Below are 13376 nucleotides of genomic sequence, written 5' to 3' on the forward strand. Positions count from 1 at the left end.
AAACCATTACCCCTTGTCCTGTCACAACAGGCCTTGCTAAAGAGGTTGCCCCCATCCTTCCTATAGTCCCCCTTTAAATACTGAAAGGGCACAATAAAGTCTCCTTGCAGCCTTCTCCGGGATGAACAACCCCAATGCTCTTAGCCTGTCCTCATAGAAGAGGTGCTCCAGCCCTTGGATCATTTTTGTGGCCCTCCTCTGGACCCGCTCCAACAGGTCCATGCCTTTCTTGTGCTGCAGACCCCAGAGCTGGACGCAGCACTCCAGGTGCGGTCCCACCAGAGCAGAGTAGAGGGGCAGAATCACGTCCCTTGACCTGCTGGCCACGCTGCTTTTGATGCAGCCCAGGGTACTTTCTGGGCTGCAAGTGCACATTGTTGGCTCATGCCCAGCTTCTCATCCACCAGTACCCCCAGTCCTTCTCTGCAGGGCTGCTCTCAATCCCGTCAGCAGGTCTGACTTAGCCAGCACCTGTTACAGAAAACTTAATGATCTTGCTGTTGTTGACCCCAGAAACATTCTGTTAAGCACAGATTTGTCTGTTGCCAACAGTTGATGAGGAGGATTATGAGAAGTAGTAGGAGCCACAAGAACTGTTAGGATTATAGAGGGACATGGGGTATGCTTTCTCGAAGGGCATGCAGTTCCTTTTTTCCCTCTTGCCCATTGTATCTCTCACCCGTTATTTCCTTCTTCCTCCTGAGAAATAAAATAAATATGATTTTAAGAGAAAATGCAATTATTGCCTGGTCACAGCAACTTTTGTCTTAAGTTAACAGGTACAGCAGAAAGGTAAAAACACATCAGATGACTTTAGGTTGGTATTTCAACACTCGGATTGATTAAACCAGCATTTTAATACTCTGAACCTCATTTTACTTTCAGTTTTCTCTGAAAGTTATTTACCTTTTGCAAGCAATTTGGATGAAACTTTGAAGTGAGGTGTGAGTTATCTTTATGTTTGATAGAGACATCTTCAGTTTCTGCACCTCTTATACCCTTACAACATATATTTAATTTTCAGCCTTTTCAGCTGAATTCAGGGAGAAAGAAAAAAATGGGAGGGATCTCCAAAGCTCTTCTTTTCTTATGGGGTCCCAATTTGTCCAGGCCGTAAGCCTTCACACCCCCAAGCTGATCTGTGGTAGAAAACAACTGAGAGCCAGCTGCACCTGACCGTGCAATTCCTCGATGCTTTCAAGATCATAGACTGCTCATTACAGCAGACACAAGCCAAGAACGGAAAATGCAAGTCAGATCAGAGAGTAACATCTGGCACAACAAGCACAATGAAACCCGCCAGCCTCTCTGTGCATTTTAGGTCCCATTTTTGCTTTGAATAGTCTCTTTCAGAATTATAGCAGAGTTGTAATTGTCTTATATCATTGTAACAGCAAACACAGCCATGAGAGTTTTAAAACATATGACAGCCAGAACTTTTTCCTCCATCACAAAAAGGTTGGCTGTAATACTGCAGCGCAGCAGAGACCGGTCTGGGAGCAGTGCCTGTCCCAGATCTGCCGCCACACTACCTGGCTATAAGCTCTTCGGGACTATCAAATGCTGATAGTAGTTTTTAAAACAAACTTGATCACCGTAAAAATGGCAGGCGGTTACCTGGATTCATCTAGGAAAGAGAACTCCCCATTAAACTTTTCTTTTAGAATAGGGAAACGAATCTTGAGCATTTGCTATTGCTTTTAAGCATATGTATGATGAAAGAGAGAAATGGGAAGGAGTTAAAGCAGCACATCTGGGGATGTTAATCCCACGTGTGCACCTCCTCAGAGCTTGCAGTCACCTGAGAGGTATTTCAGCCGTATCTGTGCTTCTTTCATGAAAATCATGTTTCACGGAAGGGTTCAAAGCACTCGCTTTTGCAGCAAGAGCCACAGCAGAAATGTCCCGGGGTGTGTAACACAGAGCCGGGGCGTGTGATCAGACCCTCACTGTCACACTTGCTAATGGAGTTCATGGAGGGAAACGCACACCACCCCTTCACAGTTAACGCGGGCAATGGCCGTTTCTCAGTCCGGTCAGTCTGCCTTTCGGGTAGCTTCTTTTGCCAAGTGTGTTTTGGAGGAGGCGTGGGAGGAGGGGGAGATGCTGCTGCTGCACGTTCAGTGCAGAGCGCTCGGCTGTGATAGGCTGAGGGACGCGGATCCTCTGCCTATATATGCTGGCAGCTGCATCCTCTGCGCTTTATAGCTGTCACAGAGGAGCAAAGAAAGACAGTGAGAGAGACAGAGGAGAAGGAAAAACCTTACCAACTCACTGTGAGTAGCATTCTTTGTCCTTAAAGCTTTGTGGTTATTGAATTCAAGCAGGTGCTTGAATGGATTAATGCAACAATTGGTTACTCTAGGGTGGGAGCTCAGCTAATAAACAGCCAGCCTCTGCTCTTGTAGGGGTAATCCAGGGCACTCAAAAAGCACTTCTTTTTAACCGAAGTTTGCACAATGCAGAGTGCACCTCTCATGCTGTGTTTGCTTGGTTTTACATACTATAGAATGGAGCTGTAGTTGTTTATGTACATTTATGCAGGCTCCTATAATCCAAAAGTTTATATCTTGACTTTCCAAGTGCAGTAGTTCTGAACAACCGAGAAACAACTTGAGGAATTCTCTGCCAAATATTCTGAGCGAGAAAATTTTCAAGATAAATTCAATGTGTGACCTTTTAGGGTGATGTTTTCCTCAGAAATGACCCTCTCCCATCCCTATAATAAGGCTTAAGAAGGGAACGTTACTAAGCTGCGGACCTGTGCCAGTGACAGCAATGAATAAAACCAGCAACTTCTCCATGGAAAAATGACATTTTAAAATGAAGTGAAGGGCCTGTAACATATATACATAATTCCTGGCTTGTGCAAAGGTAGAAATACAGAGTAGATCCAGTTCCTTTTTACTCATGATGAAATAAAATTCATCCTGGAGTCCTTATTCAGGCAACACTCCTGTTGCCAACAGTAGAAGTTTGGCTAAATGGTAGCAACAGCTGCAAAAACCTTCACCCTGTTGGGTTCAGTAGCAGAGAGTCCCCGTGGCTTCAGTGGTGTCACTGTAGCACCACAAGCCTTTAAATTACATTACATTCTGCAACCATCAGTTGGCAGAATAGAAAGTGCACTTGCCTCCTTTATTAGAAAGAAATACTGTTATTACTTTATTTGAGCCAATGCAGCTATCAGTTTCAGGTGCTGTTAATGCATGCATGCATTCCTCCTTTCTGTGTTTAATACTAGGGGCTGCTAAAGGACTTTATTATGTATGTTGGCTGTTCTATATTTTACTTTGATGAACTGGAGAACAGGCACTGATAAAATTATAAGATGTCGAATAGACTGCTCTCCTCATTTGTTCTCTTTTTCCTCTCTTTCTTCCTCATAACATATTTCCTGGTAGTATTCTGACATTATTTACTTTTATACTTATTTAATGCAAAACACAGATTCCAAAATTAGAGGCAGCCCTTTTAAACAGAAATAATGAACAAGCTGCGTGTTATCTACATGAAATTACACCTATAAACGTATTTCATATTTAATTGTGCATAAACTGCTCATTCATATGGTTCACTTCCAAACAAAGTAGAAAACGGTTTGCAGGTGCACGTTACCCTGAATATATACTCTAAAGACTAACAACAGTTTTCGGTAACTTCCCTAAAATCAAATGTTGCCATGTTTTCATTTCAGCGCACTGAGGTAGAAGGAGTAGTCTCAACAAAGCAGCAAAGGGTGCGTCAGCTTTAGGCTGGGTAGTGTACTGTCCTGTGACCAGCTCCAGCAAAACTGAAGAGCAAAGGGTTTATATATGAGTAAAAAAGAAAGCTAGACTGCTATCATTTAAAGTTTATTGTGATTCCTCTTGGTTTTATCTAAATTTAAGGATAAAACCCAATCTTCTCCAGTAAAGCAGGACTTGATCTGAAGAAGTATGCAGTGGTGACAATATCCATTGATTCTTGCTGGGAACAAAAGTACTCAGACATAATATACGTTTGGTAGAATTGTATTTTATCAGTCAGGGTGGGGCTGCCGCTGAACCTGAATACAGACTGTGCCTACAAAGTGGTGGAGGTTGATAATTAGGCAGGGTGCCTCCTGAGAAGCTGTGCTGTCCTCGCTTGGCGTTCGGCTGGCAGGTGTTGAATATGCTGAAATTCATCCTGGGAGCGGTGGGATCCTCGAGGGCATGGAGCCTTTGTCACTCTTTATGGGCCTTCAAGAAAACAGAGCGCTATTAGATACTTCAGAGGGAGGCTCAGTTTCTCTGAAGCGTCCATTTAGTTTCAGAAACTTACCCTGAGTTATTTTGCCATTGAAGTCCCTTCAGCTTAGGTGGGTATTTTGAGTACACACAGATTGTTACACTCAGCCCTTCAGAAAATATGGGTGCTCTCAAACAGTGTTTTCATTTTAGACCCTCAGGGCTGAGTCGCCTGCGGCATTTTGCTGCTTAGCAAACCACATTCTGTATTTTTGAGACATACCGGCATGGAGGGACAGAGTCTCTCTCTCTGCATTGTGTGGTTGCGTTGTCACGTGTTGCATATGCGCGCGAGAGGTGGAAGAGAGAAATATTCTGTACCGGTAGAGAGGTGAAGTAATTTGCAATTTTATAGTACTAACTGGTCAGCGCTACAAGTGTCAGACATTCAGTCTACGGGGTGTGGCTTCCACAGCAAGTAACAGTTTCCAGCAGATGAAGCGAAATCTATAATGAACAGTTGATGAGGAGAATAAAAATAGGGGTGAGAGTGAAAGTGGGTCTTGTCACTCACAGAAGAAGAGATATGGAACAGGAGGTGAAAAGGAAAATTTAAATGACCGCTGTGTTCCTGCAAGGAGTATGCCTTCCCGGTTCTGGGTGAGGTGTGTGTGTAGCAGTAGGTAAGGGATTTTCAGGCAACGACTTCTAGGAAAGCAGATGCATAAAAATAGATAGGTGTTCAGAGAGATTTTAATTTCTCGGTCTTGCCTTTGGGGGAAAGAAGAATGAAATACTGTGCTTCAGATTGAAGCAGATCGATGTATTTCATGGGGTCAAACAGAATTGAAGGTTCATTAGAGGTTAACTAGACACTAGTTTATATCTATTTATAACCCTGCAGCAGCTATAGCAGATTTGGGATGGACGGTTCATCCTCCTATTCTTCATGCTTAAGCTTCCTGGTTCAACGACCTCTCCCATGCAAAACAGTGGGTTTCCCCTGTAATTTAATTCTTTATCCTGAATTCTGAGAATGCTGTTGCAGCAGTGATTTATGACAGAAGTATATAATAAAGTATTAGTATTAGTATTATAATAAAGTAGATCTATTTTTGTCTGTGTGTTTGTGAGCTGGTGTGAGCTTGCACACAATGCTATTTGATTTATGCCATTTGTTTTACATTTTGGGAAAAGACCAAGCGATTCACAGAAGCTTCTGTGTTAAATGATGCCCTATATTTGACTGAGACAAAGTAAAGCTAGAGAGTAGCGTAGTGATAGCCTTACCTGTTCTGACATTGTCCTGGCAGTTCATTGGCCCCACAGCCACTGAACGAGTTGTTCAGCTGAACATCTACGCCGTGTGTAAGAGTCCGTAGGAATAACTGTAACTCAGTGGTGAGCAGCAGCGGTGCTAGAAACACCAAACCCTCAAGTTGTGAGTCAGTTCAGTCTGAGGCAACTCCCACTGATTTGGCAGTCATAGGTTAAATTCTTATTTTCACAGCTTTTGTCTCAAACCGGAGAATCAAATAACAGATTACCATGTGCGAGTTCTTTAGAGCGTTCGATAGCAATGGACTGATGAACGAGGTTGCATAAAAGAAATAATGATAGCCTAAGTTAAGGGTTAAGTTAGAGATACTGTGAAAAAGAAGTGAAACTGTGCCATATCGAGCTTTGCTCTGGCAAAAATATCTAAACCAAAGAACTGAGCCATGGGGTGTAATTAGATTGCTGCCTCAGAGATGCGTCTCAATGGCTGCAGTTCATGCTGACTTATTTAGAAAGTGCATTAAAATTTTGAACGGCGATCAAAGATGTGTTAAATGAGAATGCACATAAGATTTGGGGGGTGCTGAAGGAATGGAATCGTCCGGATTGCAAAGGAGCAGAAACAAACCGGCTTGCTTAAACACGGTCTTTCAAAGGGGAGACGGCACACGAAGCTGCCTGCCAGAATCCCCTGGGGACGGTAAGGACTCCTGGTAATGTGTTTCCGGCAACTTAGTAGCAAGATCTGAGGAAGGTCCTAATTCCCCCTTCGGAAAGGCACAGACAGAGCCAAATAAACACTTACGTGATGGTTAAAGAGCGAAAGAGAACGCTGACAACACAGCAACAGGAGCAGCTATTCTCTGGAGGGGCCAGAAGCCCGTACTGTGCAGATCCTTGCTTTCCCAAGTGGTTCGTGACCTACAGCAGCACCCTGCTTTCTTAAATAGCAGCAGCAGCTGCTCCACACAAATCCCAGATCCTCTATTTGTAATAGCAGAGATGTCTCCAGGATGGTGTTTATCAATGACGTCTTTCTTTTGTACCATGACAGTACTAATTCAAATATCATAAATCCCAGACGGGTCTCTCTTTTCTCAAAATGCCACCCTCCGTTATAAATCCTGAGCCCAAATAGCTGGTGTCTAAGAAACTGTCTCTTAATGACCTAATATTTACATTGTGCTTAACGTAATTATTGCCTATCAAAGTGAAGGTGTGAAGGTACGTGAGCTAAGGGTAGTAATTCTTTATATCAGCAGTGAGTATCCTTGTTTCACTTGCCAGTTTTCTTGCTAGATCCCAAGGAACAGCACTGCTTACTCAATCTGAGCATATAAAGACTCTTGGAGGTTTTTTGGGTACTGTGGTCTCAAGCTTGTATCCACTGAGCACTCCAAATGCACAGCCACGGACAGTGGAGAAGTTGGGTGGGCCAGGATGGCAGGAGCAGGCACCCTAGTGACAGGAACTCGTGTTTGCACAGCACTTTGCAGGCAAGCTCCCGCTCAGCTCAGCTGAGCCGTACATCGCCTTGGGTGTGCTCGCACGGTCCCTGCCTAGCTCAAAGCACACCCAGAGCTCCAGACCAACATCTTGGAAACAGGGACAGCCCCAGACAGAGCTTCCTCACATCATCCTCCTGCAAAATACAGGACCGATCAAGTCTAAGTGAATTCTAACTGAAACCTCAGTAAGAAGTAAGGTTTTGTAAATGGCGCAGCATGTGCATTTACAGTGAAGGAGTGAAGAAGCTAAATCCTGAGGCAAGACAGGACGCAAGAAGTAGAAAAAATGACAGGGCAGCACAGCAGATCACTGTGATAACCGTGATTCTTATAGCTCGTTACTATAGATTATAACAGACACAGGCAGCGTGCTATTTCCTTAGCCCTCTTCTTTATAAGGCAGGAGGGAGTTGATTACGTGCTATGTAACGGTGCCACACCCGTGTGTCAGCCAGCAGCAGCAGGGATTACGTCTGTGATTTGTGAATCTTCACTGATGTGCCTTTAGTGCTCTTCTCTGATAAAGATACAGCCTATCTGTATTAATCTGATCTACATCATGACCTAGGCTTCAGAGGTTTGACAGTGTGATTTGCTTCTGTACAATGTCCAGCTAATACTGGATTGGAGCAGAACGCAACGCTGTAGGGGCATTGGCCTAATACGCAGAAATAAAAGAGCGTATGGTCTTTTCAAAAAGGCCAGCTGAGTCATCCTATAAATCATCTGAGTTTAAAACAGTCATGTTTGCTTTCAAAAGCGACTTTTCTTTTCTTTTCTTTTCTTTTTCTTTTCTTTCCCCCTCCCCAGGGTTTTTCTGATCATAAGTCGTAAACTCTGATACCCATGGATGCTGCAGAGTTCCGCAAGAGAGGGAAGGAGATGGTGGACTATATTGCAGATTACCTGGAGAAGATAGATAAAAGACAGGTCTTCCCAGATGTGGAACCAGGATACCTAAGGCCCCTCATTCCGGACTGTGCACCCCAGGATCCTGAGAGCTTTGAGGATGTCTTCAAAGACATTGAGAAGATCATTATGCCAGGGGTAAGAAAAATGGGTCTGTAGCGTGATGGTCAATACCACATTTAGGTTTTCAAAGACTTTAAGGAAAGTGTGGATTGAAGGCTGTGCAGCTAGACCTTACGAACATAAGTACCCACGCTGGACAGCTTGTAGAAGGCAGGAGTCTGATTTACATCCATGGTTAAATATGATCTAACGGTTTACACAACTAATGTTTTCTGCTCTTGCTAGAAATAATCAAATCATTCTTTACCTTCACGCAAGGCTTGCTTTTGGAAAGAATCCCCTTTCCTCCCTTGGATCGGTTAAGGCAAAGCTTTGTAACTTTCCATGTCGTGTGATATTTTCGCTACTTGCAAAGCAAGGTAAATGTTTCTTAAAACGGTAGTTTTATTACTCTGCTGTGCCTAAGGGGCTCCTTCAAGCTCGTCTGTAAGTGTTAAAATTCTCTTAGGAGACTTCTTGTGTTGCAGAGTTGACGAGAAAGGATTCTCCCCACTACTTGTTCTGTTGACTTACTCTCCTAAATGTCAGCTTTTTCTAGTACCCTTTCAGGCAGAGGCCCACTACCTAAGTATTAGCCCTTGGCTGGATCACTGTTGGACAAGCAATGCAAAACAATGTGTCTGGCATTTGTCCAGTTCTGAATCTTTCTTGGTTTCCCACTCATGGTATACCATTTGTATTTTCATTATACACTTGTCTCCTAAGGCCTGTAAGTAGCTTGAAGAGGACTGGATTATTAGTAAATGTTAATGAGGAATCTCTCCTTTGGATCTCTGCAATAACCACTTTGGGCTGCTTCTCTGGCTGTAGCTAGGTGATATGATTGCGGTATGACTGGACGTGGAACCACTTCCCTGCAGATGTGTTCACTCAGAGTACTACAATACCAATTCCTTTTCATAGACCAGTGTAAATATTTGCTATTCAATATGGCCTTATCTGGTTTCCCTTGGAGCCAACCCTGCTGTCCTTTCACAGGCAAAAGCTCCACTGAAGCCAACGGAAATCTCCCCGCTCTTCTTAAAGATTTGTGGATGAAGCCTTAAATCCAACAGAATTAAATCAGTGCAGGATAGATACCTAGGAGAATTATGTCCAGCACATGCAAATGCTTTTGTTGCTGCGCATAGGTATGATTGCCTTTCCTTTTTTGTTGGAGGAAAATAAAAACCAACTTCTTTTGTCTGTGAAGTAGAAGAGAAAACACTTTGCTTTGAACTCTTGAGAATATTCAATAAAATAATATCAAATTAAAAAACAAGAGATGAATCATTTGAGAATAAGTAGTGAGGCATTCAGTTCCAATTAAGTCATCAACATGTCATCTTCCCTCTTAACTAAATTGACTTTTTTATATATTTATGTGCCCTGCAAATACATTTACCTTTACAAAATGACACATTCTGAAGAAATGTTCTATGCAAAACTTTCCTCTGACATGAAATATTAGTGTTTGTGAGACAAAGAGCACGAGTGTCTAAATCCCAGCTCTTATAGTAACTCTGATTCTGCCTGTGTTATGCATACTACATACGGAAGACTCGCATGAGCACAGAACCACAAAGTCATAGTATAGCAGAGGTTGGGTGGCACCTCTTGGGATCATTTAGTCCACACCCACTGCTCAAAGAAGAGTCAGTTAGAAGCAGGTTTCTCAGGACTATGTCCAATTGGGTGTTGAATACCTCCAAGGATGAAGTCTCTACAATCTCTCTGTTGCCCTGTTCCAAAGTTTGACCACCCTCATGGGAGAAAAAGCTTTTTTTCTTATGTTGAAGTGGAATTTTCTGTATTTCAGTTTGGACTTGTCAGTGGATACCACTGAGGAGAATCTGGCTTCATCTTCTTACACCCTCCCATGTGGTGTTTATACACATTAACAGGATACCCACCAAGCTTTCTGCAGGCTGAACAATCCCAGCTCTCTCAGCCTTTTATCACGTGACAGAGGCTCCAATCTATTAATCATCTCCATGGCCCTTCGCTGGAATCAGTCCAGTATGTCTATGTCTTTCTCGTACTGGAGAACCCAGAACTGTCCACAGTACTCCAGGTGTGGCCTGACAAGCGCTGAGTATAGTGGGATAACGACTTATTTATATTTGCTTGTGATGCTGTTGTCACTGCAACCCAGCATCCTGTTGGCCGCCTTAGCCACAGCAGCCCACTGTTGGCTCATATTGAGCTTATTGTCCACCAGGACCCCCAGGTCCCTTTCCACAGAGCTGCTCCCCAGACAGGTAGGTCCCAGCTGCACTCCAGGATGATGTTATCCCAGGTGCAAGACCATACACTTGTCCATGTTGAATCTGATAAGGTTCCTGTTAGCCTACTCTTCCAGCACATCTGGTGGCTCTCCCTTCCAAATTATCTGCTCAGTTTCGTATCATCAGCAAACTTCATCAGGGTACACTTGATCCCATCATCCAGATCACTTATGAAGATATTAAACTGCATGTTCAACTATGAAGGCCTCCTGACTCTCTCGCTTGACTTCCTGCATGTGAGGTGGACCATTTTTTAAATTGGAAGAGGTTATCCTTGAAAATCAAACAGCTCTCCTGGACCACTCTTCTCTCCATGTCTGTCTCCCATTGGATTCTTCCAAGCAGGTCCCATAACAGGCCAAAATCTTTTCTCCCGAAGCCCAGGGTTACAATCTGGCTTTGTGCCTTTCTTCCTGCTCTCGTGGTCCTGAACTCCACCATCTCATGGTCACTGCAGCCAAGGCTGCCCCTGACTTTCACATATCTGACCAGTTCTTTCTTGTTGGTAAGTATCTGGTCCCACAGTGTCTCTCCTCATCAGTTCCTCCATGACCTGTGTTAGGAAATGATCATCAAGGCACTCCAGAAACCTCCTGGACTGGTTGTGCCCTGCTGTGTTTTCTGTCCAGCAGACATTAGCTTGGTTGGAGTCCCCCGTGATGACTAAGACGTGCGAACATGAGCTTCCCTCCAGCTGTCTGAATGCTGTACTCACGTACTTCTTCCTGATCAGGTGGTCTGTAGCAGACACCCACCCGAATGTTGCCCGTCTTGAAATCTCCACCAGTTTGGATCCAGAAGCTCTTGACTGGCTCATTGTCTCTCCCTAGGCAGAGCCCCATGCATTCCTGCTGCTCTCTTGCTTAGAGGACCACTCCCCTGCCTTGCTTGCCTTGTCAGTCCTTCCTAAAGAGCCTGTCCTCATCTACTGCAGTACTTCAGACATGTGAGCTATCCCACCACATCTCTGTGATCGCAATGAGATCACCGCCCTGTAACTGCACCCAGCCTTCCAGTTCCTCCTGCTTGTTCCCCATGCGTCATGCCATAGCACACAAGTGCTTCAGATGGACACCCACTTGTGCTGATTAACCAGAAAAGAGATGAGAACTTCCCCTACAATGCTGTCCTCTCAGCACTTCCTTATTTATGCACATACACTTGGGTGGGTCTGCTTTAGCCCTATCTTGTTTTCCAAGATCTCTCTTGTTTGTTCACTCTTCACCCTTTGCTTGCCAACTCAGTCCACCTTCCTCCCTTGACTGTGGGTTTTCATCTCCTTCCCTCATCGTTCCTAATTTAAAGCTCTCCTTACCAGGTTAGTCAGCCTGACTGCAAAGATATTTTGCCTGAATTGTTCAGGTGGATCCTGTCTCTTCCTAGGAGCTGATCCTCAAAGAGGGTCCCACTGGTCTTAAAACCCAAATCCCTGTTGTCAACAACAGAGTCAACACCGACATTGCTTGGGTGCTTCACTAGACCCAGCAGGGCTCCCAGCCCATCTGCAGCCATGGCACTGAACCTGTTCTGTAGTTGCAGATCTGCAGGTGGAGCAGGAGCCTCCCTCCTAGTGCCAGTAGTTGTAAGCTTCTGCCCTTCACCATCGTGGGACTCCATTTCTCAACCCAACAGGCAGAGACTCTGACTGCCCCTCCTTCGGTATATTTTGGGGGTTCAGGCTCTTCTATCTGAGATACCTTGTGTTACGTCTCACAGAAGATCCGCTCAGTCTCCTTTTTGTCATCTCTGATACTGCACCATCAGCTGACCTCCTCACGCTGCTCCTTTACATGGTGACGCAGAGCCTCCACCAGTGCATACCTCCTGCAGGCTAAAAGAGCATCTTCCACTGTCCCAGCCTTGGCAAGAGGCCCTGTTGTCCCTGCAGTCCCAGGCTTGCAGAACTGCAGACTCCCTCAGGAGCTCAGTCTGGGCTGAGACCTGTGATGAGCCAGGGGTAGCTGTTCCAGTTGCTGCTGGGGACTGTGCCCTGTGGAGCATCACCACCACTCCAGAGCCCACGTACACTAACCTTAGCAGGGTTTCTGGACCTCTTCTGTGCATAGTGCTGCACACACTGCTGCCTCTGTTAGCTGTGCTCTCAGAAACTGAAGCGTGACAATGATGGTGCTGTGCAATGACACGGAGGCAGGGAGTATAGGAAGAACTTAGCATAGGAAGACTTGCTGACATTTTGCTTGGAGACCTTTAAAACTATTCAAAAGTGGTTTTAGGGACTTTTGAAATTTGCCGTAGGAACAGTCTACCCCCATTATATTTTCCCTAATCTTCTTCCTGTCTTTTTCCTGACAACACTAACATTTATAAGTACATCTAGTGTTTTTCAGCTATAGTGCTTTTCAGGTGTTTCACCAGGGAATGCCTGATCTCCATTTTATAAATGAGGAACTGGTCTTCCTCAGAGAGAATATGTAACGTGACCGAGGTCATAAAACCTTGCATGGCCCATAAGCTATCAGTGGCCCATAAGGGATTCTCGTTTCCTTCATATTGATATCTGTGCTGTGTTCATTGTGTTCAAATATTTATGCTTATTGAATGACTGAAGACGTGAAAATAGAGTTCTTTCAGAGGTGCAAGGCTCAATTAATTGTGTACAGCCTTGATGCAATATTCATTGCTGTCTTTACCCTCTGGAAGAACAAGCATTCATGAGGGGTACACCTTCTTTAGGGAGCCTTCTTGTGAGATTGGGTGTAGACCTTTGGAGGGCAGTCCTCTAAACGATAATGACCATAAAGGTCCTGAGCTCCTAACATGAACACTGGGATTGAGGGAACAACTGCTGAACTCTGATATCCACAGTAGGAGGACACGTTGGAAGGGATCACAGAATCACAGAATCGCAGAAGGGTAGGGGTTGGAAGGGACCTCTGGAGATCATCTTGTCCAACCCCCCTGCTTGAGCAGGCACACCCAGAGCAGGGGGCACAGGAATACATCCAGGTGGGTTTTGAATGTCTCCAGGGAAGGAGACTCCACAGCCTCCCTGGGCAGCCTGTGCCACTGCTCTGGCACCCTCACAGGAAAGAAGTTTTTCCTCATATTGAGGTAGAACT

The 13376-nt window shown here is 44.6% G+C and overlaps 1 protein-coding gene across 9 annotated transcripts in view; it reads left to right on the forward strand.

Moving 5' to 3' along the window:
* The window catches only part of LOC135311968 (aromatic-L-amino-acid decarboxylase-like), an 81660-nt gene that overhangs the window by 17840 nt on the left and 50444 nt on the right, over window positions 1–13376 (forward strand). For 8 of the 9 annotated variants that reach the window (XR_010371553.1, XM_064443316.1, XM_064443319.1 and 5 more), the window contains one exon: window positions 7808–8044. Coding sequence is in view for 8 of the 9 variants with exons in the window: in XM_064443316.1 (XP_064299386.1) it covers window positions 7844–8044 (201 nt within the window). In the remaining variant the exon portion in view is untranslated. Of the gene's footprint in view, window positions 1–2214; window positions 2277–7807; window positions 8045–13376 lie in introns of those variants that run through there. The other variant, XM_064443317.1, reaches the window with a different exon arrangement.

Source organism: Phalacrocorax carbo, chromosome 2, assembly GCF_963921805.1.
Source record: "Phalacrocorax carbo chromosome 2, bPhaCar2.1, whole genome shotgun sequence".
NCBI classification, from domain to species: Eukaryota; Metazoa; Chordata; class Aves; order Suliformes; family Phalacrocoracidae; genus Phalacrocorax; species Phalacrocorax carbo.